The sequence below is a fragment of the Oncorhynchus clarkii genome, chromosome 10 (genome assembly GCF_045791955.1).
Source record: "Oncorhynchus clarkii lewisi isolate Uvic-CL-2024 chromosome 10, UVic_Ocla_1.0, whole genome shotgun sequence".
Taxonomy (NCBI): Eukaryota; Metazoa; Chordata; class Actinopteri; order Salmoniformes; family Salmonidae; genus Oncorhynchus; species Oncorhynchus clarkii.
This window is the reverse complement of record NC_092156.1, coordinates 67710106-67733585: the sequence shown is the minus strand read 5'-3', so window position 1 is coordinate 67733585 and position 23480 is coordinate 67710106. Positions and strand designations below refer to the sequence as shown.

The following is a 23480-nucleotide window of genomic DNA, read 5'->3' as shown; positions in this document are numbered from 1 at the left end:
TGTGTGATGACTGTCAGCTGTCAGGCCGAGATTAAATGGAGCGTGTAATGAACAATACAATGAACACAGACAAACAAAATAAGCATATTTATAAAGTTCAATATATTGCAAATTACCAACATCTAAATACTAATTATTAAACTATAACATATTACATTTGTTGGGGGGGAATTAAGGGAAGGGAAAGTGGGATAAATAGTCAGCTGCACATCTGAATGCATTCAACCCAACCCCTCTAAATCAGAGGGGGCTGCCTTAACCGGCGACCGGGAGTTGTTGGGGATTCAATTTAAGCACACAATACAATACTACCCGGTCCTGGTAGCCCAGCAGTCGTTCCTAGAGTACTGTATCCTAACTCTAGTACACCTGATTTAAAGGAACAGCGGCTTTCTGATTATTTCACATTTGGCAGGTGTGCTAAATACACTGTAGAGAATAGCTAGAGGTCCACAAGGACTGGTTTGAGACCGTAGGAGAAGTATAGGTCAAAATAAATAAAAATTGAGAAAATAAAACTTCTCCAAGGTAGATGCACTTCAAATGCACTTTCACAACTCCTTTTTTAACAAAGGATTCCTCATTATTCATACAACATGCTGACGAACACATAGGAATCTTAACGTTATGGATCGTGGTCCATAGTATTGCTGTAGTCTACACTACATTGTGGGTCCAACTCAATATGGCTAGGGTTTGTGCACTTGTCAATCCATCATTGCAAAGGGCTCTTTGAACGTAGGAATGAAGTTAACTTTTGTCCTCCATCTTCTGCTTTCCTACCATCATGATTCTCTTGAGCTGCTCAAACGACACAAACATCACAACGTTCCATGAGCCCAGCCTTAGAAATGAGGGCACAAATCTACAGGGAACAAGAGAGGACATTAGTTGGTCTGGGAGAGACTTTCAACTAAAGATTTTCAACTAAAGATCCCTGCGAATGCTCCAAAGTTTTGCTTAGTAGAGTTCAGAGGTGACTGCTGGGAGGAGCTATAGGAGGATGGGCTCATTGTAACGGCTAGAATGTTATAAATGGAACGTAGTCAAACGTGGTTTCAATGTTTGATTACATTCCAGCCATTACAATGAGCCAGTCCTCCTATATATCCTCCCACCAGCCTCCTCTGGTAGAGTTACTGTGTCAAGGTAACCACCCAAAACAGGAAAATCAATGATATATCATTAAGTTCTAAAATGTACAACTACATCCAACTGTCTTGTTCTATCAACAGACTGAAGGACACCGGTCTATTTGTACAGTGTGTGTGACTGTCTGTGAGCTCACCCTTTGTAGAAGGCCGTGGGTCCCTCTTTGGTGGCCATGGTCCAGGCACAGTTGATGGCACTCTTATACTGGCCCGGCGGAGAGTTCATGTATCGTGTCTTCACCACGTCCACCGGAGAGGCAATGCAGGTGGTAACGAAGCCGGCGCCGAACGCAGAAGCAAAATGGCACGGGAGGTTATCTGTGGGAAAACGGTCATCACAAGCCCTTTTGAAACACTGTCACAAAGATATCAATGGGCACCTATTTTCAGTATGATTAACGATTTTAGATTTTGTGGATACCATGTTTGTAAAAGTCAACTAGACAGCTAACTAATTCGACCAAAAAGTGCAATTCGTTTTACTAGCCTGTATTTCAAACTCAAACTCAATTTGCTAGCAATGGCTTGTTTCCATAGAAATAGAATGAGAACATATTGTTATGGTGAATCCATTGTGACACGTCTAACTAATCATAGTTTATAGATTGAATCTTAGATGAACTAGTTGATTAACACAGATGTATAACAGAAATGCTGACACTAAAGGTAATATTCAAGTAGTGCCATGCAGATACACTGTACTGTATAAGGCCTCTGTCTCGAGGCCTACAGGAAATCATTATCTCTGTTATATACCGCTTTGTTGTGAAAGGTGCAATAAAAATCCTTTAGATAAATGTTAGCTCCGTGTTATTCCATAGCTGGACAGAATATTATGTACCAATATGTATACTGTTATCAGGCTTTCAAGACACATGAAGGACAAAATAGCGAGGGGGCATGTGGACTTCTGCCCAGTCAGCTGTCTCGCTGTGACTGTATGCACCAATAGCACCCACTCACCTGATAACAGGTTGTGCCTAAGAATGGCCTCCTTGATGAGGTCATAGGTCACAAGCTCTGTGCAGTTGACCAGAGCGTTCCTAGTAATGTTGGGTAGACAGCCTGGAGTGAACAAGAAGCAGGTCGGTTGGTTAATAAAACCCAATAGTTATACCAGAATTAAACCACTAGTCTATCATTAGTAAAAGGCCCAAGAAAACTCAACAACAACCTGCAAAGCCAAGTTTTATTTTCAGGTGCACTCAAGTTCTGTCCTATGGGATCATCAACTTTGCAGCATCTGCTCCAATCAATATCTGTACATCCCTGACATTGAATGACAGTGACATAGACAACAATCTTTGGTCTTTTCTATGCAAACAGTTCCACTACGGACAAACACAGTCAATGGGGCTCAAGGTTAGCAGCAACACAACCAATGGAGATTGGTGTTACTTGCAAATCAACCAATTGGGCCCAGGGTTGTACTGACTAACCTTTCCAGAGCCCGCGGATGCCCTCGTGGTTGAAAATGTGTTTGTAGGCCTGCATGGTGCCCGTGTAGCGACGAGCCACCCCGGTCAGGTTGACCTGGGCCTGGAAGCGGACCTTCACCACGTCCGTGGGCTGGGCGAAAGACACAGCCATGGCCCCTGTGGTGCAGCCGGCCAAGATACGGATACCAATATTTGCAGCTGGGATAGGACAGGGGCAGACGGGGTACGAGGGTTTGTTAAGTACTGAAAGGATGATGATTGAGGTACTACATGATGCTTCTTCTCTTGGTACAAAATATGTAACATCACAGATTATTATCTCCGATGAATAACTGTTATCCTAATTTACTGTCTGCGCCGCCAGAGTAGAAGTTTTTGACGTTGTCATAGAAGCCGATCCTGATGGAGGCAAAGCACATCTGTCTCTGTAAACCCGCCACCAGACCGTTATACAGCGACCTGGGCCCCTCCGTCCGGATCATGGTACTGATTGTCCCAAACACCCCCCTGTAGCGGATGCCCTTGGTAGCTTCCGACGCCACCCTCTCTCCCTGAATCTGGGGTACACAAGTGTCAGTGTTAATGGAGGTCCCCACAAGAATCAGTGTTACAGGAGGTGCTAGTAAAATTCAGAGTTACAGGAGGTCAGACTCAAGTCTTCAGGGCTGGAGGTGGACAGTGAACCATTACCTGGAGTCTGACTTTGGCTGTATCCAGGGGAAAGGTGACCAGGTCAGCGATGCAGGCCGCTGAGCCAGCACTCAGCAGCTTCACCCCCAGGGTAGGGGGTGTATCGGAGGGCTTCATTCCCACCATGGTCCCTGGTACTGCAGACAGTGAAGGAGGAAGAGGGAAGGATGTCAACACTGCCGCATCTATTCTCTCTTACCATCGTTGGAATTTAGGAAAATGCTGTGCATTACTTAGGAAATTGTTGAGTAAATATGCCGGTCAATTTGTTGATTCAGTTTCTAAAGTACAATAGCCTAGTACAGCCTATTGTTGTGGCAGGAGGGATTTTGTGATATTTCTATACAATCAACCAGATCAAATAAACATCAGTTATATATAGGGGTGGGTTGCACCAATCTGGATGAACTCAAACTGGGTTTAATCAAGGTTTAAACTGGGTTAAATCAAGGTTTTAGTATTAATCTTGTTGCACCACATTTTTAACCTAGTTTTAAATTAATCTTTGTTAAATGTAAACCTTCTAAACTAAGTTTAATTTTGTTCTTAGTTTAAATCTTCTTGCTCCATTGTTTTAAAATGAAATGAAAATGTAGATAATGGATTATTCTGAACTGCTCCTGCAGGAGGTTTAAATTGATAAAATGTCTGTGTATGTGCTTCATTTTCAGTGTGATTAACGCTCTTGTGGATACCATGATTGTAAAAGTCAACTAGCCAGCTAACTAATTTGACCAAAATGTATAGTTTTAATAGCCTGTATTTCAAACTTAATTTGCTAGCTAACTAGCAATGACCAGTGCTAATTTGTTGCCATAGAAATAGAATGAGAACACGTTGCTATGGTGAATCCATTATGACACATGTAACTAATCATAGTTTAAAGATTGAATCTTAGATGAACTAATCCAGGTTGAAAATTAAATGGTGCAACACATCTCAAAAAGAAACCAAGATTTACAAAACCTATATTAGGTCTAACCAACAACAACAAAAAATGAAACCATGTTGGTCAAATCAAATCAAATTGTTTTGGTCACATACACATGGTTAGCAGATGTTATTCTGAGTGTAGCAAAATCTAACAGGTAATATCTGAGAGTACTTACATTGTTATTAATCCTGTGGTTTAAAATCCGTTTGACTAGCTATTGGTTTACTGCAGGACGTGAGAGCCCAAACTATAGTCCCAGGGAGCCAGCCCTAACCCTGAAACAAGGAGTTGTGCATCCTCATATTTATTAGATTTTTTACTGACTTGCCACAGAGAGAGGCGTTACTGTGTGCAGGAGCATGGGCCAAACCAAAGTCCACTCACTGTCAAGAAAGTCAATGTCCAAATCAACCCTACAGCAGCGCACAGCTTCTAACATTTGTGAAAAACAACACATTTACCAGTACATTATGTTGTAACTACAATACAACATTTAATGGGAATATTTCATTAATCCCAGTGGCAACATTCACCACTCATTGTGTAATGGTACCTTTTGTCATAAACTCAGCAACAAAAATAAATGTCCTCTCACTGTCAACTGTTTTTATTTTCAGCAAACTTAACATGTGTAAATATTTGTATGAACATAACAAGATTCAACAACTGAGACATAAACTGAAAAAGTTCCACAGACATGTAACTAACATAAATGGAATAATGTGTCCCTGAACAAAGAGGGGTTCAAAATCAAAAGTAACAGTCAGTACCTGGTGTGTCCACCAGCTGCATTAATTACTGCAATGCATCTCCTCCTCATGGACTGCACCAGAATTGCCAGTTCTTGCTGTGAGATGTTACCCCACTCTTCCACCAAGGCACCTGCAAGTTCCCGGACATTTCTGCGCGGAATGGCCCTAGCCCTCACCCTCCGATCCAACAGGTCCCAGACGTGCTCAATAGGATTGAGATCTGGGCTCTTCGCTGACCATGGCAGAACCCTGACATTCCTGTCTTGGGTCATGTCAGGATGAGCCTGCAGGAAGGGTACCACATGAGGGAGGAGGATGTTTTCCCTGTAACGCACAGTGTTGAGATTGCCTGCAATGACAACAAGCTCAGTCCAATAATGCTGTGACACACCGCCCCAGACCATGACAGACCCTCCACTTCCAAATCACTCCCGCCCCAGAGTATAGGCCTTGGTGTAACTCTCATTCCTTCTACTATAAACTCAAATCAGACCATCACCCCTGGTGAGACAAAACCGCAACTCGTCAGTGAAGAGCACTTTTTGTCAGTCCTGTCTGGTCCAGCGATGGTGGGTTTGTGCCCATAGGCGACGTTGTTGCCGGTGATGTCTGGTGAGGACCTGCCTTACAACAGGCCTACAAGCCCTCAGTCCAGCCTCTCTCAGTCTATTGCAGACAGTCTGAGCACTGATAGAGGGATTGTGCATTCCTGGTGTAACTCGGGCAGTTTTTGTTGTTGTCATCCTGTACCTGTCCCGCAGGTGTGATGATCGGATGTACTGGTCCTGTGCAGTTGTTGTTACACGTGGTCAGCCACTGCGAGGACGATCAGCTATCCGTCCTGTCTCCCTGTAGCGCTGTCTTAGGCCTCTCACAGTACAGACATTGCAATTTATTGCCCTGGCCACATCTGCAGTCCTCATGCCAACTTGCAGCATGCCTAAGGCACGTTCACGCAGATGAGCAGGGACCCTGGGCATCTTTCTTTTGGTGTTTTTCAGAGTCAGTAGAAAGGCCTCTTTAGTGTCCTACGTTTTCATAACTGTGACCTTAAATACCATCTGTAAGCTGTTAATGTCTTAACGACCGTTCCACAGGTGCATGTTCATTAATTGTTTATGGTTCATTGAACAAGCATGGGGAAACTGTGTTTAAATCCTTTACAATGAAGATCTGTGAAGATATTTGGATTTTTACGAATTATCTATGAAAGACAGGGTTCTGAAAAAGGGACGTTTCTTTTTTTGCTGAGTTTACATAGCTATCTACCACAGAGTATTTGGAACCACTGTGGCTCTTTTACTCTGTTCACCACACAGTTACCAGCTCTCAGCCAATAGGAGTTAGGGTGTGGATGACAGGGGCTTAAGGTGGGAGAGTTTAATTGGCTAACAGCCAGAGTCATGATAGTCTGTCAAAAGGTAACTGGTGTTCCTGATGAAATTGGGACAGACCAGGTGAGATAGTTGGCTTTATTGCGATTGATTGCCTATTGATAAAGAGGTTTAAACATACCAGGCTGTAGTGTTCAGTCTGGTTTAACCATGTTAGCAGCTAACTTAATTCTCTACAATATGTCACTATGAAAAATTGTGTTTTGAGGGGGACAAAATGTTTGAGCACATGTTGGAATGGACTGATGTCCCAGAACCGTTCAAATCGTAATGCTGGCACATGTGGAGTGAAGAGTTTGCCTCTTGGTCAATATGCAGAGGTGACAGAAGTGGGAGGGTTGTGACGTGAACTAGGGACTAAAGGTCAAATGGGGCTGATAAGAGTATTGCCTTACAGCAGGGTATTTTCCCTCTCTCCCTCTTCAGCTCAGCTACCTAGAAACGCCACCTTATGTAAAAAACTGACCCTGGGCCTCCCGAGTGGCGCAGCGGTCTAAGGCACTGCATCGCAGTGCTAGAGGCGTCACTACAGACCCGGGTTTGATCCCGGGCTGTATCACAACTGGCCATGATCAGGAGTCCCATAGGGCGGCGCACAATTGGGCCAGCATCATCCGGGGGGAGGGTTGGGGGGAGGGTTTGGCCGGGTAGGGAGGGGTCATCGCACTCTAGCGACTCCTTGTGGAGTCAGTTGAACAGTGTTTCCTCAGGCACATTGGTGCGGCTAGCTTCCGGGTGTTAAGAAGCGCGGTTAGGTTGACCACCCAGGTTCATGGTAAACACACAGGAATGAGAACTTGATAAACAGAACATTATTGGTTAACATATTACCCCTGTGGACAAAGAGGAAAACCCAGTGATTGGAGTATAAACAGAAAATAATCCAGAAAGCAAGAGGGAATTGGGGACATTGTTTGCTACCAAAAATAAGACTATGCACCTACCGTATAGGCTCTGCGATGAATGGTAAAAAAAAACACTATAATTCAGCATCATACATGATTAATTAGACGATTATGATTTTATTAATCAAAAATTATTTATCCTAACACAGAACATTAATTCAAATCCAGTGTTCTACATCAGTTTCCCAAAGTCGGTCCTGAATCAACTGTGTAGTGCAAGGGCAAACACGTGTACCCAGGGGGGCCCCGGGACCGAATTTGGGAAACCCTGTTCTACATTCTAATGACCTTTGAATCCATAATTTAGGGACATGATGCGTTTGCTCAGGTCCTGGGATGAACAATATTACGTAACTGCAGTCAGAGGAGGACAGAGAATGACGTATTAGCAGACCAGTTACAACTAGACGTCAGTTAAACACTTCAACCCAATCCATTACTACGTTAATGGATTAATCATTGCTAGATAATGTGTCCATATGCATTACAATGGCAAGCTCTTATTGGTCAACCTGAACCACACCCCCAAGCGTCTGCAGAGCAGCACAGCAATGAGAAGAAAGCGAGAGAACAACCTTTGTGACGAAGTCTCTATTTCAGCATGACTCCCATGCTGACACTGCACACCATTGTCGAAGCTAGAGAACTGCAAAGATGTCAGCCATTAACCCTTCGCTTCCTTTTACTGAAAGGTAGAAAATAAAAAGGTATTTGCAGTGGTGGCATCAGAGATATTCTACTCCCTTATTTTTCTTGTTTCAAATGGAAGTCAATGAGCTGAGTAGACCAGACCCAACTGCTATCACATTGGTGTCTATGGGAGAGCCAGCCCCTTAAGTAGACAGGAACTGACCATTCTTTCAATGGTAAACAGCCTGATGAAAGCATCCTCATTTATCCTTATCTTTGGTGGCATTACGGGATTTTGGGTTTGATTCTGGAACACTCTTCTCCAGCAGAGGGTGCTCTGTCTCCATCTCTGTATAGATCCGTCTTCCCCTCTCAATGTCGAAACAGAGCTTATCAATATTTATCCCAGGCTACAGTATGAGCAACCCTAACTGATAAATCCCATAAAGAGACATGAGACATTTTAATATGTAGCGTAAGACCGTTCATTCTACACTTTTTAATTAGTTGAAGTGGTACACTTAAAAATCATGACCTTTGTACATGACAAAATCATTCACATTGGAACAAAAAAATATATAAAACAGTAAAAATATACAGAGCAAAGAGTTCAAAACATTGTTACAAAAAAATAAGCTTTTGGAGTGTGCTGACGACGAGTGCAGGAGTGGCACAGAAAAAAGGCAGAAAACATGCTTATGGAATGAAAAGATGTTGTAAATGATTTTTTTTCCTGATAAAACAAAGTGCGTGTGCTCTACAGTTCAGTATGCAGGCTAAGCTACCACACGAATGAAATCTAAACAGTGTTTTCCTTAGTGAATTTACTGAAGTACATCTAGTCAAATAAAGCTTTCACCACCATTCATATTTCATTCCAGTGCAAGTGTGGGTTATCCTGAAGCGGTGGCAACTAATCTTCCCACCTCTAGAAGTACAGTCACTTCTTCATTGTAGCTAACGGATGCTACCCGTCTTAACCATTGTTTCTAGTGTAAATTAGCGGCTAATAGATTAGCAGTGAGTAGAACTGCCCCACAGGTTGCTGTTAGTCAATTAGCCTAGCGGCTAATGAGGTAGCGGCTAACAGAACTCTACAACGACTGAGCAGTGTTCCTCTGGGACTGTGACAGGCCACTCCTGGACTGGACTGGTGGTCTGTAAGACTTAAACATCATGATACGTTGTAGTCTAACTGGTTTAGCGATTATTAGTAGTAACATGTATACACGACTTCATATAAAGTACAGCAAGCTCAGCTAATACATGTACAGTACATACACCACAGCTCTGCCTGAATTCCTTTTGAGGTCAAAGGTCAATAAAGCCATTTTTGTCCTTCCTGGTCCCTCTGCTGAACAGAATCTAACCCTAAAGATAAAATAGGTTGTTGACATCTGGTAAAATACATTGCTAAGTGCAGGTATTTAAAAAAAAAATTATACTCTTACAGTATTGCACACAAATGTTAGAGTTTTCAGTTCTAGCAGACTGTCATTCTTGTCACCCAACAAAGAGGAGAAGACTGGGTTTTTCATGTTGTACATTTACATGACATGTTTCCCTGTTTCCGAAGCAGTCAACCTACAGAGCAAGAGTCGGTCTCTGTAAATTCTCTCTTTTTCATTGAGGCATTAGTTACCCAGACAGGGAGATCTCATAGTCGCTGGCGGACAGTAGGGAGCACCCCACTTTCCTCACATTCTTGGCATTGGTGATACGTGCGGCCACCTCCACTGGCTTCTCGAAGTAAAGCACCAGGGCCTGCTCAGTGAGCACTGATGCCAGGAACTGCTCAAAGGTGATGGCCCAGTCTTTATCTATGCTGGTGCTGTGAGGCAGCCCCCCATCTCTGCCATTGGGCCCACCTTCAACGTGAGGCCCGTTCCCTCCCCCATGGGGCCCGTTCTCGCTGCGCACCAGGACCGTGTCGTCATTAATGTCCTCGCATTGAAGCTTGTCGTCGAGCTCATGGGAGCCGCCGCTGAGCACCGAGTAGGACGACATGGACGTGTCGTCTTTGGTCTCGTCATCTGAGATGAGCATGGAGGATGATGTCCCTGTGTCCTTCGGGGACGAGTCCTCCAGCTCAATGTCCTCCATGGCAGACAGCTGCTCGCCCCTGCCATCCCTTTTCGCAGGGCCACACGGCCTGGCCTGGCTCTCCTCCTTCCCCTCACCCTGGCCCCTCTGCTGGAAGACACCCTCAGGCTTGGTCCCTCCATCTCGGGCTGGCCCACTGGTTTTGGCCTCCTCTGGATCATCCTGGTCCTGCTCCTCCTGGTCCTTGGAATGGCAGAAGAGCTTGCCCACCTCGCCCATCTCCAGCAGCAGGCTGGTGACGGTGGCCGTGGCGTGGTACAGCTCCTGCTCCTGGGCGTCCTCGCTGAACATGTTGTACAGTGTCTTGCACAGCTCTATGAACTGGCTCTGAAGGAGAGCGAGAGAGAGAGAGAGAGAGGAAGACATACAGGTTAGCCTGGGAAGGAAGATGAGGTAGAGTCATTGGCACGACACACACAATTTCATATCCTCACACAGCCACATTGATCAAGTGGACTCCACTGACTCCCCCTGGGGAGGTGGAGTGGTTCTTAATGCTCTTACCTGGTTGAGTTTGGGCAGATCCTTCATGTTGTCCAGTTTGTTCTTGGTGCCCTGGTTCCACAGCCTCAGGTAGTGGCGGTAGTCAGGGGTGTGTAGTTTCTTCACTGTAGAAACAGAGGTGGCCGTTAAGAGTTAAAAGCTAGCAGCCTGGCACACTGACTATTTATAGGAGGCCATAACAACAACTAATGTATGTGCTGTTGTCAAGGAGAAAGTGTTGAATGAATAAGAGAACATGCACCAATAATGCCCTCAATAAACTGAAGTGGCATGCAGGCCTAGCTTGGGGACCATTTAACATGCAACACTCCCAGTTGCACCTTGAGACTGTTCAATTCTATTAGGAATCTATTGCTTTAATGGGAATTTGATTGTCTGGAAAATCCGTAAGTATATCGTCCCTAATCAGCGACCGTAGACAATTTTTGCTCCAAGAAAACATGATACATAGAAAAGTAACAGTACTTCCCCTTTTCATCCCAGAGTTTTGGGATGTGTGCACACGTGTGTGTGTGTGTGTGGAGTCAAATATGGTTTGAAATCATTTCAAATAGGAGGGAGATGACAGAGAGCGAGAGGTGAGATGAGGGAGGAGGTGAGCTGAAAGAGAGGGAGGAGGGAGAGAGAGGAGGGAGAGGGAGGAGGTGAGCTGAAAGAGGGGGAGGAGGGAGAGAGAGGAGCTAGGGGCCAAGAAGAAGGTGGAAGGGGACTGCACCGGCAGAGGCCATACCACTGCCCCAGCCCTAAAGACCAACGGTGGTGCAAGTGTCTGGGCCTGTTGAGACACCAACAGGAACTGTACCTGAATGATCAGCTGAGAGCCTACCCCTCCTTGCCCTCTCTGTGAGTAGTAGCACCAGGTTTGGAGTCAATTCCATTTCAGTGTAGTCAATTCAGGAAGTATTTTTTTTCTCATAGGAGGAAATGGTGAAATTGGAATTTGTTTACTTCCTGTATTGACAGAGTTTAAATGGAATTGACCCCAACCCTGTAAGCTACAACTAACTTCCTTACAGTGAAATGGGTGTTCTTGAGGTACAGTAAATAAAGGCCTTTGCAACAAATAAAGGAACATGAACAGTAGACTTTGTGGCTTAAGGTATTATCATTTAGATTGGAGCATTTACAAACTAGCGATAGATACGCGTGTCTCATAACTGTTTTATAGCAGTGCGTACCTTTCTCAGTCTTGAACGTGACCCTGACAAAGCCATCATCCTTCTCGCTCTTGCACTTTGGGTCAAGGCCTGGAGGAAGGGAAAGATCAAGAGTGCAAAGGTCAAAGGACACATTAGGAAGTTGTCTGAAGAAGGAAAAAAAAGGTGAGAGGTTGAAATAGGTTGATGCATGCCTTGAGTGGAGTGTGACTGTGATTGAGGGCACATAAGGCTCTGGTCAACATTAGTGGACTATATAGAGAAAAAGATGCAATTTGAGGCGTAAACATTGTGTAACCTCTGGCGTGTTGACGAGGACATGGCCTACCATTGGACGTTTCTGGGGTGATGTCCTCAAAGAAGTACTGGGTGGCCTCGAAGGCAGAGTCTGGCTCCTCCTGCTCATGGGTCACCTCTGGGAGGGGACAGGAAGACAACATTTTGGGCCTCATTGTTATTATAATTGATAGCATTTATATGGCGCCTTTCCAGATGCTCAAAGTACTGTAAGGGGCATTATCATAACGCCTCAAACACTGCAGTTGAAAAAGTGCAATAAAAATTGTATCCAATTGTATCTTTCCATCGAGGCCTCACACATCCCAATGTTGGATCATAAGTCTGAAATCAATGCCTTTATCGGTCATTTCTGTATCCTCTTCTCGCTAAACATCTGTTAGTTCTCAACATATATCATTCTGCCAGAGACAATATTTCCATGTGGCTGGCAAAGGAAAAAAGCTAACCCCATCATTCTGAGAACCAAAACAATAGCTGCTTCAGGCTTTCCTGTTATACAGGGAATTAACGCGAGCTGAGCCAGAGAGCCATGAAAGCTCTTCTGATTGAGAGGTAGATTTCCAGCTGAGTTAAAATACTGCTGTGCGAGTCTTGAAAAGGGAAGCTGCGGTTGGTGCTCCATATGCTCAACCAAGCGAGGGAGAGAACAAAATAATTCATCTTTCCTCCTTTACAGTAAAGAAATCCAATCCCCTATCCTTAAAACATCCTCCCCCTCACTCAGTTATGACAGCATATAAGGAGTATAGATTTCCCTCTGGACTCCCTCTCTGTGAACAGTACACACACACACACTTACCAGGAATCACATGTATCTTGTACAGGAGCTTCAGTTTCTCAGTCAGATCCCCATGGCATAAAACACCTGAAATACACCATAGATGCGAAAATCTATCATAACATTATGTCTATATAGACTTAATATCCATTTTCGACCAGTTGCTACAATCATTAGTCAACTTCTATTTGATACACCCCCTCACCCACCTCCACAAATACTCACTCAGTCCACTAATAAACTCCCGGAAATTAATCAGAGAGTCTCCGTTATGGTCCAGGAGCCTGAAGAAGCGCAGGGCCAGGGGGTCTGCGTGGGCCCCGTTGACAGGGGCCCAGGGGAAGAGCAGAGAGAACAGCCCCCTGAACTGCTCCAGGTCGATGCGGTACTGCTCCAGGTAGGGCAGGCTGGGGTCGTGGCGCTCCGTGGGGTTGCTGCCACCCGTTCCACCCCAATAGCAGCTGGTCAGGTGTTCCTCCTGGAGAATGAAGATGGTAGAAATAGATTTGATAGAGTCAACAGGCTTTTAATGTGAATGAAATAAATATATTACATTTATGTAGCAGTTTTCTAGAAAATGTATTAAAAAAAATAAAAAAAAAGTATAAAAGAAGCGAGGTGAGGTGGAATGAGACCGAATGGTGATACCTATGCTAAATGTGGGGAAATGTGGTCTCCCACAGTGAAGAAATGCATATAGATACCGCTGAATTGCTTTGCACAATGTTTCTAATGGATAAGTACATGATATCAGAGAACAATGTGAACATTGCACAACATTGGGTATTAAAAGTTCTCTACTTCTCACATCTTATACCAGCACCCCTGACCATTAGAACTGTGCTGAAGACTCATCCGTCTTTCTCCATGTCCTCTAACAGGACTGAGCAGTGAGCGTACTTTGTGTTAATGGAGTAAAATGCTGTTGCCAGGGTTTTAGGTCTGTCTCTATGGATATTAAGTCCCGGCTCCAATTATAGCCCATTATTCAGCATTGCCGTGGCAGTAGGGCACTGTGTGAGAGCTAGGAGAAATGAGACGCCCTGCCAAAGAAAAAGGGAGGCTGAGGAAAAGCACTACAGGAAGAGATGAGTTCCTTTAAGTTCCCATTGGTTAGAGTTCAGTTCCTTTAAGTTCCTATTGGCTACAATAGTTTGGCTGTCACTCACCTTGAACAGAACGTAGAGCTCCTCCAGTTCGTCGATGCTGAAGGCAGTCTCTGTGACAATGGTTCTGACCTGAAAGAGAACAGTGGATTTAGGAGCTGTGTGAGGAGATCAGAACTAACCAGCATTGAATACAATCAGAAACGATGGCTTAAAATGACTTGAAATCCTCCACACCCAACATCTGGTGTACCATACAGTGTGTGTAATAGCAGGGGTCGTTACCACGTTGCGTTTGGTGGTGTCCTCGATGGTCTGGATGACCCTTAGCCTCTGTTTGAAGCGCATCTGCTCGATCACATCTGCCCTGATGGAGCCAAACTTCTACAAACAGCAACATGGGACAGAGAGAGAGAGGTCAACACTGCTGCTATCCTAAGGCTGAGATATTCACTGAGACTGCATAATCACCAGCCAGAGTAAAGGTCAAAACAGAGTGACAGTTCTACCAGTGAATAAACTTGGGTCTAGGAAGCAGGGTTGGGCTGAATTCCATTTCAACTTAATTGACTGAATTGAAATGGACCCCATCCCTGACAGATTGAAGGAATGATTGAATGACGGGTGGATGGACGGTGCCCTGGTCATGGTGCGAAGACTCACCTCGTAGGAGCTGCGGACCAGCTTGAAGATGTCCACCTCCGGGTGGGGATCCCCATCGTCTGTCAGCAGGGAGTGCAGGTGGGGGATGGGAGGCAAGGTGCTGTCCTTATTGGTCACGCTGTCCAGGTACCTACACACAAACATTTCAAGCATATTCTTTGAATAAAGGCTTCTCTATGAAAAAGGTTATCACAACTAAATCCTTCATATTGACAGCGTATCAATATCAAGTTTTAATTGAATTAAGAAGCGTTGTTATTGCAGTGTTTCAAAACAAGATGAAGATCTCTCATGTCACTTCCGCCAACACAATTTTACCTTTGACCCGACTCATGGGGTCTGCTCTGAGTGAAAAACGAAAGTACCATGACTGACCAGCAAACCCATGTTGAATGACCTAATTGGTTATGGTTAGGATTAAGGTCAGGGCAAAGGTTAGGGTTTTAGTTTTAGTTCAGGTTAGGTTCAGGGTTCCAGTCATGAGTTGGCCTACCAATCATGTCCCTTTAGTCCAGGGCTGTTAGAATTCTGGTACTGCAGGGCTAAAAACCCTTCTGGTTTTCATCAGACCTGGTGCACCAGGTGAATACAATGACCTACCAGGTAGAAACAAATCAAGAAGTGTTTCTGCCCTCCAGGACCGAAATTGAAAAGCCCCGTTTTAGTATCTTTGGCCCCCACCCGTCCTCACCTTCCCAGCACGGTCATGGCCTCTCCATCGTCCTTGGCCCCCAGCAGCTGGTGGATGTTGGCGTGCAGCACGTTGAGCGCCAGCTGGAAGATGACCTTGATGCCCTCGTAGAAGAAGCAGTCGACCACCACCACGGCACTCTCGAAGGGCATGACACTGAGGAACAGGGTGAGGAACCAGGAGAGGGAAATGGTAGAGATGACTCCCAGGTCCTGCATGCAATCGTAGAGTTCAGGGACGTACTCCCTGGCCAGCTCCTCAAAAACACCCTGGTCTACCAGAGCTCCTGGAGAAGGAGAAGTGGGAGGTTAGCAAGACAGAAAAAAAGAGGCCTATGCGGACACTGATACAGTAAGAGGGAGAACGATGCCAACAGATATGCACAAAGACTGAGGGACACACACACACACATCTGAACACAAAACAGAGACACTGAGACCAAGTTAAAAATGCAGAGGCTAACACACTAGTAGACCACAAAGCCACCCATTGCCCTACTACAGCCTCATTCCAGAAGCTTCCAACTGACCTACGACCCTGGTGTTGTAGTAGTCAGGCAGCATCCGCTCACACAGAGCCACCAGCAGCCAGAAGGCCTCCTCCTCTTTAGCATACAGCAGCAGCACCGACGTCACAATGTTCATGGCCTAGGAAGAACCACAAAGATTATTCAGAATAATACATTCAACTTCTATAGCGCGTTTTTTTTACAGAATCTCAAAGCCCTTCAAAAAGCAAAACAAGAATCAAATTAAAACAGCTATGTGACAGTAGGTCTGGACTACAGTTTTCAGTCTGAGTTAAACATCTTCAGAGTTTCAAGCTGCCAACAGACAGACTGGCACTCAAGAGGGAACCACATGGTTTCGACCCGCAGGGTCACTACTATGTGACTTGACCATTTATAAACTGAAGAGCAGTGTTAATGTTTGTGTTGTAAAATAAGTGTGTGTAACAAGCTCTCACAGTCTCACTGCAGAATCAGATGTTTGTCCACATACATAACATTTTGAAGATTAGGCAATAATTCCGAATGGTTAAGGGTTAAGGTTTGGGATAAACAAAAATTGTGCTTAGCGCTGGGATTGAACACGCGACTTTCAGAGTCGGAGCTCGCAGTTTACGCCCATCCGCCATCCCTGTCCACAGGACTTAAAGGTAATAGCGCCAACATTGCCCCTAGAGGCCGGTTTTGAAGTAATCTCGTGACGTCCTGCTTACGTGGACGGATGTCTAATTTGGCAGTGGATCTTGAGCGACAGGACTGGTGCGTCTGTGTGTGTATACTATATACCATGCGTGTATACTATATACCATGCGTGTATACTATATACCATGTGTGTATACTATATACCATGTGTGTACCTGGCAGTAGCCTATGTTGGGGTTTCTGAAGGCGTAGGCAGTAAGGACCCTTCGTAGGGCAGCGATCCCCATCTCGTTCTGGAAGGCTGGGTGTTCAGGGAGGGAGCGGTGCAGGTCTCTCTCAATCTCCTCCGTGGCCAGGTTGTACTTGCCCATAGACTTCTCTACCAGGTCCTCGTAGTAGCCAGGGTGGGTCGCCATCTCGTTGATCGCCCCTGGGGGGGGGGGGGGGGGAATATAGTGACCACAGGTAGTATAGCGTTAAACGAGGCCCATTGGCACCAGACCATCAGCCAATTGCTGTTTTTAAAAAATGGTCTGGTGGAACAAAGTTAATATCAGGCCCATCTTTCAACTAACAGCCTTAGGAGAATTGCTAACAAACCGACGTTCGTTTTCAGGGGGATATGGAAAGAGAGCCTGTGATGTGACTTCCGCATTTGGACGTTAACAACGCAACATCTTAACTCCTCCACATTTACTGGATTGGTTGAACAGTGCAGAAGAGAACTTCCCCCCAACAGTTATTTTTTATTCTCTTCAAGACCATATAGGGGATCTAGTTTCAGGCGTTTATTTTACACCTGGCTAAGTTAGGCTAGCATTGCAATGGCATTGCATATTCAATGTAATCAGTTTCAGAAATGGTTGGAGTGATGAAACCAGAACTCAAGACATGCCATTGCTCACTCCATATCTACTAACAGAGAGATGTGGCAAGCAGCCAGTAGACATGCAGAGGTAAGCCTTCCACTCTCACTTTAGGCAGAATCCCTTCTACACAAAAACCTTAGTGCCTTTATAGCCCTCCCCTCCCGTACTCCCAGCTGTGGAAGCAGCCATTACTGTGCACTGAGAGCAACAACAACACAGGCTAAACCAGTAAAGGGGGGGGGGGGGGGTCCTGGGTAAAAGTCTGTTGAATGATAACACCCTCAAATTGACTCTTCTAGCGCAGTCAAACGCAGGCTTATCAACTGTTCCCACTGTGACAGTGAGTTCAGGGACAAGTACAGAGGTTGCATTCAAATGCTCCATCTTCTTCCACATAAAAACACAGCTAGCGAGCTTCGCCAAAAGAGACGCTAGGCTAACATGTAAACACACCAGTCCATCCAGGAAGTGCAGATGTATGGCTGCCATGGCGACTGCGGAAGGTACCACAAGTAGGTCACTAGGGGAAAGAGCAGGTAGATAGTCACTAACTGTTAGTGCTGTCGCGTGGGTGCAAGGAATTTCCTCCAGGAAGAAGAGGCTGAAGTATAAAACATTGTTTGGTGATCTCAGCAGTGACTCTCCCTGTAGGCCAACTGGTTCTTCAGGTTTATTTATATAGGTCAGCTTTTCACAGCTACAGTGGTCACAATGTAGGCCTACGTCTCTAACACAACCCCTACATAAGCTGCTGTGTTTGTAAAGCCTGGTTAAACCAGACTGACAGTGTTCAGTTTGGCGTACAGTAAGTAGACTATAGAATGTGTGCTCTCACTGTAATATGCTGTAGCAGTGGACGTGAAGCATGCAGCCCAGTTACAGGTTAGATACAGTGCGATACTGCTGCTCAGGCAGGAGATGGGAATGGAATGCGTTGCCAAGGCCAAGCTAATGCATGTTTAATGAGGCTACCCAAATCCATATGTACACTGAAAGAAAAGCTAATATTTGACTGTAAATATTTCTAATACACCTGGATGATGAACCATTCTGTGCTCATACCACAAAAGGGGGCTTGGGAAAACCCAAAACTAAAATCTGATGTGTTTTTCCTGTTGTTTTTCCTCCTGTGGTAACAATAACTATAGTAATGAGATGTGTGGTCCCACCACACGATGCCGAATGCAGGTTAGTGTATGAGGAGTTGGTGTATGAGCACGTAGTACTGTCTATCTGTGGTCTTTGAGTGTGTGTATCAGCACGGCTTGTGGAGATACAGAATGAGTGAAAGTCGAGTATATGAATGTCAAGAACCGGGGGGCATAATGTAATATACAAATGACTATGTACAGTGAATGTGAGAGTGCATTGTGAGATCATGCCCACGCCGGACTGTTTGTGAGAACGCGTGCGACTGTTGGCCTCACCGGAGAAGAGCAGCCACAGCTCTCCCCTCATGTTCTCTGGGATGCCTTTAAGCACCAGGTCCTTGGTCTTCTCTGTACGGTACATACACACCCCCTGGCCGTACTCGGCGATGTGGTTCTTCCACGCCTGTTCCTTCAGGAACTCCTTGGCCTGGGGAAAAATAAATTGACAGTTAATAATCTTGCATGTGTTGGAAAAAGAAATGTTCAAGGACAGAGAGAGTGAGAGAAAGAAAGTAGACACCCTTGTAACAGCTGTGCCAACAACCCAACAATCTCTGCAGAAAGCAACAACAAAAAAAGACTAGCCTCGTACGAACCATCCTAATCTGGCACGCTTACATTGTTTCAATACATGCAGAATGTAAGCTCGAGAGATCAGGATGGTTCGTAGGAGGCAAAAAACGAATTACCACCTCATTAAATAACGAGCCAGCGAGCCTTCAAAGCCTAAACAATATTTCTAACTTTCGACACAGACGTATGTAGCACAAATACTCCCCTAGAGGTCTCTGAAGAATTTAATTAAGGCTTTATTTACTTCAATTAACTCGGATCTAATTTACTTTACACACACTTCCCCCTTCCTTGGTCTACATCTGCAACTTCCCTACAGGCCTTTGAACTGTGCAATGCAAAGCCAGCTGGAGGTTAGAGCAGGAACAGAACACACTGACTGTAAGCCAAGCTTTGTTTTAGATCAAGGTTGAGACACTGATGGCACCGACAGACATGACCGCTCTGTTTCTGGCTTCTAAGCAACTTTGTTTTGTTGTGTATTGTTAGATATTACCGCACTGCTGTAGCTCGGAACACAAGCACTTCGCTATACCCGCAATCACATCTGCTAAATAGTTGTACGCAAGCAATACAATTTGATTTGAGGCTTGGGAAAAGCCTCAGGTTATTACATGCAGATATTGGATTCCCAATGGCTTATTCAGCATGCAGGTATATACACGCAATTACAGTTTGTTACAATATTTTGTCACTGTAAATAAATGTATTCAACTCAATTAATTTAGTCCAAGTTCAATTCCATCAATCATGTGGAATCATTCCAATTCTCTACTATAGCAATAGAGCATCTTCTTGTGTTCGACCACATGTTTATTTAACTAGGAAAGTCAGTTAAGGACAAATTCTAATTTACAATGACATTCCTACCCCAACCAAACCCGGATGACGCTGGGCCTATTGTGCGCTGCCCTATGGGACTCCCAATCACAGCCGGTTGTGATACAGACTGGAATCGAACCAGGGTCTGCAGTGACACCTCTAGCACTGAGATGCAGTGCCTTAGACCGCTGCTCCACTCGGGAGCCCCCAACATGTGAACAGACCATTCAATGACCGTACCAGTTTGGGGTTGAACTCCTCCGGCGAGCGGCGGCGGTACATGGTCATGAGGGCCTGGGTGGCGGTGGGCACGCTGTTGTCATTGAGGTTAAACTGGCGCTCACCCTCGGAGGAGCCCTCTGAGCCCAGACTGCTGCGCTGGGGACTGCTGGAGAGGAGAGAGCCCTGCTGGGAGTACATCTAGAGGAGAGAGAGAGAGACACAGATTCAGGATCAGAATTAGGAGATTGTTAATGAAGTCAATTATCATGAGTTTATCATAACTGTTCAACTGTTCTGAGACCTGTGATGAGATGCTATAATAACAATACTGAGAATACATCTGGTGGAGAGCAGAACACGTCCAGGATCAGGGTAAGGATAGTTGATGCAGTGTGCTTTATGATAAGAACTGATCAGAGACCTGTGATAATAATCATGCTAAGTATTTACTGAAGACCTGGAGTAGAGGGAGACTTATCAGCAAACTTGGGGAGCAGTTGTGGAAGAGTATAGACCTAAATGATGTACAACATCCTAGATATACAATGACATAGATGTGCCCTCACCTCATCGTCGGAGCTGTTCACACTCCCGGTGGTCTCCCTCTCGAAGTAGATCTTGGAGGTGGTCTGCTGCAGGAAGTCAGAGATCCTCTGGACCAGGAAGTCCCGGTCCTTGAGGTTGGCGAACAGGAAGGTCATCCTGTTCTTGGTGCTGATGGACACTGGGCTGGGCAGAAAGTTGGAGCTGTCTGCCTTCTCCACTATCGTCACCTGGGAGGGACAGAGACACAGAGGTCTGTCACAACAGATATGTCATTCATGTATCAGTCACAACAGGTATGTCAGTCACAATAGATGTCAGCCATATGTCAGACAACAGATATGCCAGTCATAACAAATCAAATGTTATTGGTCACATACACATATTTAGCAGATGTTATTGGTCACATACACATATTTAGCAGATGTTATTGGTCACATACACATATTTAGCAGATGTTATTGGTCACATACACATATTTAGCAGATGTTATTGGTCACATACACATATTAGCCTGCTACCACCCGGTTGTGTCAGACAACAGATACGCCAGTCACAACAGATATGCCAGTCACATGTCAGTCATAAGATATGAGGATGCAACATAAGATATAAATCTATTTGATATGAGAAAGTGGTCGATGTAGAACACGAATTACAGTAACCCATCACATGTGTATTGATTTATTTCACCATCTAACCACATAGGTCAATATTCTCATGTGCAATGACCTAAGGCCAACATACCATACCAAGCACACAATAAGTTTCACCATATCAACACTTCAACCCACATATTAGTTGACTGAATTGATTCAGTGCCACACATCATAACACTAGACATTAGTAGTCGATCCACGTTCTGCCCTGCCAGCTATTGGTAGTTTAAGATGGCTGATGGGGATAGGATGTGACAGGGTGGGTGGGGGGATGGGGTCCTGATTGACATGGCAATGGCTGGGCGAGGGGCAGCCAGTGACTAAAGCAGATTGGGAGTGACAGCCCCTACCAGAGTGTTAAGCCGGCTGCTGCTCTTTCTAACTGCCCTGCTAGTAACCCCCTACAGCAGCACACAGCACAACTTGTCTAAGGTAACCTTTCTTTCCTGATGGAAAATCTCAAATCTATAGTGGTCCCACATTGATTTATGTCTTAGCATCATCCAAAATTGTCACAGAAGTCTAGTTCAAAGGTAACCAACCCAAAATTCCAGAGCGCTCCAGTCAGTGCAGACTACTGCTCCGGGCCAACACTAAGCTCCAGGACTACGGTCAATCACCAGAATCTGTACCCAGCCAGACTCACCTCTCTTAGGGGGATGATGAGGCTGCACAGGGTCTCCTCCTTGGAAGTGAAGCAGATGTAGTTAGTGGAGACAAACATCTGGCCCAGGATGTGCATCTTGTTGAAGGGGGTCCAAAGGGTGCAGCCCGTGTGTCCGTCCAGCTTCTCATCCTTGGGCAGACGGAACAAGGCCCGGTAACGCTCGCTCTTAGCCCTGGCATCCAGGTCCCTGGGTGAGACAACAAGGTTCAAGAGATTGTCTAGTCTAGAGACGGTCAATAATCTAATTTGGAACATAATCTGTTGTCTTTAAATAGCAGCAGTAAATTGAGACTAACTGTCGGTGCAGTTCTTGACAGAAACCGGTGCGCCTGGCACCTACTACCATAACCTGTTCAAAAGGCCCTTAAATCTATCGTCTTGCCCATTCACCCTGAGAATAGCACACATACACAATCCATGACTCAACTGTCTCAAGGCTCGAAAATCCTTCTTTAACCTTTCTCCTCCACTTCAGTCTATATCATGGAAAGAGAAGGCATTCTTAATGTTTTGTACAGTGTATTTCCATACAAATGTATGTATTCCAAATACATTTACAAATGTATGTCACACATTAAAATACATTTGGCCAATGTTTTATATTTCCCATGTATCCTAAAATGCATCCCAAAAACAATTTAAAATGTTTTATTTTCTTTGTATGAAAAATAAAATCAATCAGGTCAATGTAGTGAAAGAGCCATTTGCAACCAAGTATGACAGTATAATGCTACAATATACATCTAGATGGGGCAACAGTTACTACTACAATAGACATCTATATAGGGCAACAGTTACTACTACAATAGACATCTATATAGGGCAACAGTTACTACTACAATAGACATCTATATAGGGCAACAGTTACTACTACAATAGACATCTATATAGGGCAACAGTTACTACTACAATAGACATCTGGATGGGGCAACAGTTACTACTACAATAGACATCTGGATGGGGCAACAGTTACTACTACAATAGACATCTATATAGGGCAACAGTTACTACTACAACAGACATCTATATAGGGCAACAGTATGAGTAGTAGTTAGAGAGTTGGAATCTGTCTTGAGAGAAATACATTTGAAAGTCTTGGGCTAATGACGCAAGCTTGGGTGTTCAAAGTTAATAGCTCCAGTAAAAGTTCAGCTGTACCTGAAAGGATTATGACAAAGTCGTGCTGTAGATTTAAAGAATGCAAAAGTGTCTGTGAGCCAAACTACTAGAAAGGAACCCAGTTTAAATATACTACTAATGCCTCAGCTGGTTTTCCTCCAGGCACGTTGGAACAAGACTATACATTTCTTTCCTCTGAAGTCATTTTTGTTGTTTGTTGGTGGTCTTATGTAGTCAGTTAAGTATTGGTATATTGTTTATTAAACTGTGTAAAACTTACAACACCATGCAACCACATGGAATGGTTGTGAATGGCTATAGGTCACCCACAGCAAAGAATTTTGTGCAGCATTATAAATGACTACATCATGACTAAACTTACTGCATCTCCCCAGAAACCAATCCTCCGCAACTATCAACCGAACCTATTGAGGGGAGACCAACAAAAATCTCTGAACTACAACATCCAGCCTCACCAAACCTCCCCAGAACTTCACCAAACCTTCCC

The 23480-nt window shown here is 44.7% G+C and overlaps 2 protein-coding genes across 3 annotated transcripts in view; both read right to left on the bottom strand.

The window, feature by feature from the left end:
- Positions 1 to 72: 72 nt before the first annotated feature.
- On the bottom strand, positions 73 to 4561 carry LOC139419038 (dicarboxylate carrier UCP2-like). The gene is made up of 7 exons (XM_071168896.1): positions 4390 to 4561; positions 3281 to 3417; positions 2940 to 3147; positions 2591 to 2788; positions 2115 to 2216; positions 1289 to 1469; positions 73 to 865 (listed from the first exon to the last, which is right to left on the bottom strand). Exons 2-7 carry the CDS (start codon positions 3404 to 3406, stop codon positions 751 to 753), a joined length of 930 nt encoding a protein of 309 aa, XP_071024997.1. The 5' UTR covers positions 3407 to 3417; positions 4390 to 4561; the 3' UTR covers positions 73 to 750.
- Positions 4562 to 8352: 3791 nt separating this feature from the next.
- Positions 8353 to 23480, bottom strand: part of LOC139419037 (TBC1 domain family member 9-like) — a 29262-nt gene continuing 14134 nt past the window's right edge. For both annotated transcript variants that reach the window (XM_071168894.1, XM_071168895.1), the window contains 16 exons: positions 21833 to 22040; positions 20551 to 20757; positions 20003 to 20182; positions 18644 to 18794; positions 16563 to 16777; positions 15727 to 15844; positions 15198 to 15483; positions 14507 to 14636; positions 14129 to 14227; positions 13907 to 13975; positions 12963 to 13215; positions 12759 to 12824; positions 11988 to 12074; positions 11681 to 11749; positions 10503 to 10606; positions 8353 to 10325 (listed from right to left, as the gene is read on the bottom strand). In XM_071168894.1, the coding sequence (XP_071024995.1) occupies positions 9534 to 10325; positions 10503 to 10606; positions 11681 to 11749; positions 11988 to 12074; positions 12759 to 12824; positions 12963 to 13215; positions 13907 to 13975; positions 14129 to 14227; positions 14507 to 14636; positions 15198 to 15483; positions 15727 to 15844; positions 16563 to 16777; positions 18644 to 18794; positions 20003 to 20182; positions 20551 to 20757; positions 21833 to 22040 (3034 nt within the window). In that variant the 3' untranslated portion in view covers positions 8353 to 9533. The remainder of the gene's footprint in view (positions 10326 to 10502; positions 10607 to 11680; positions 11750 to 11987; positions 12075 to 12758; positions 12825 to 12962; positions 13216 to 13906; positions 13976 to 14128; positions 14228 to 14506; positions 14637 to 15197; positions 15484 to 15726; positions 15845 to 16562; positions 16778 to 18643; positions 18795 to 20002; positions 20183 to 20550; positions 20758 to 21832; positions 22041 to 23480) is intronic.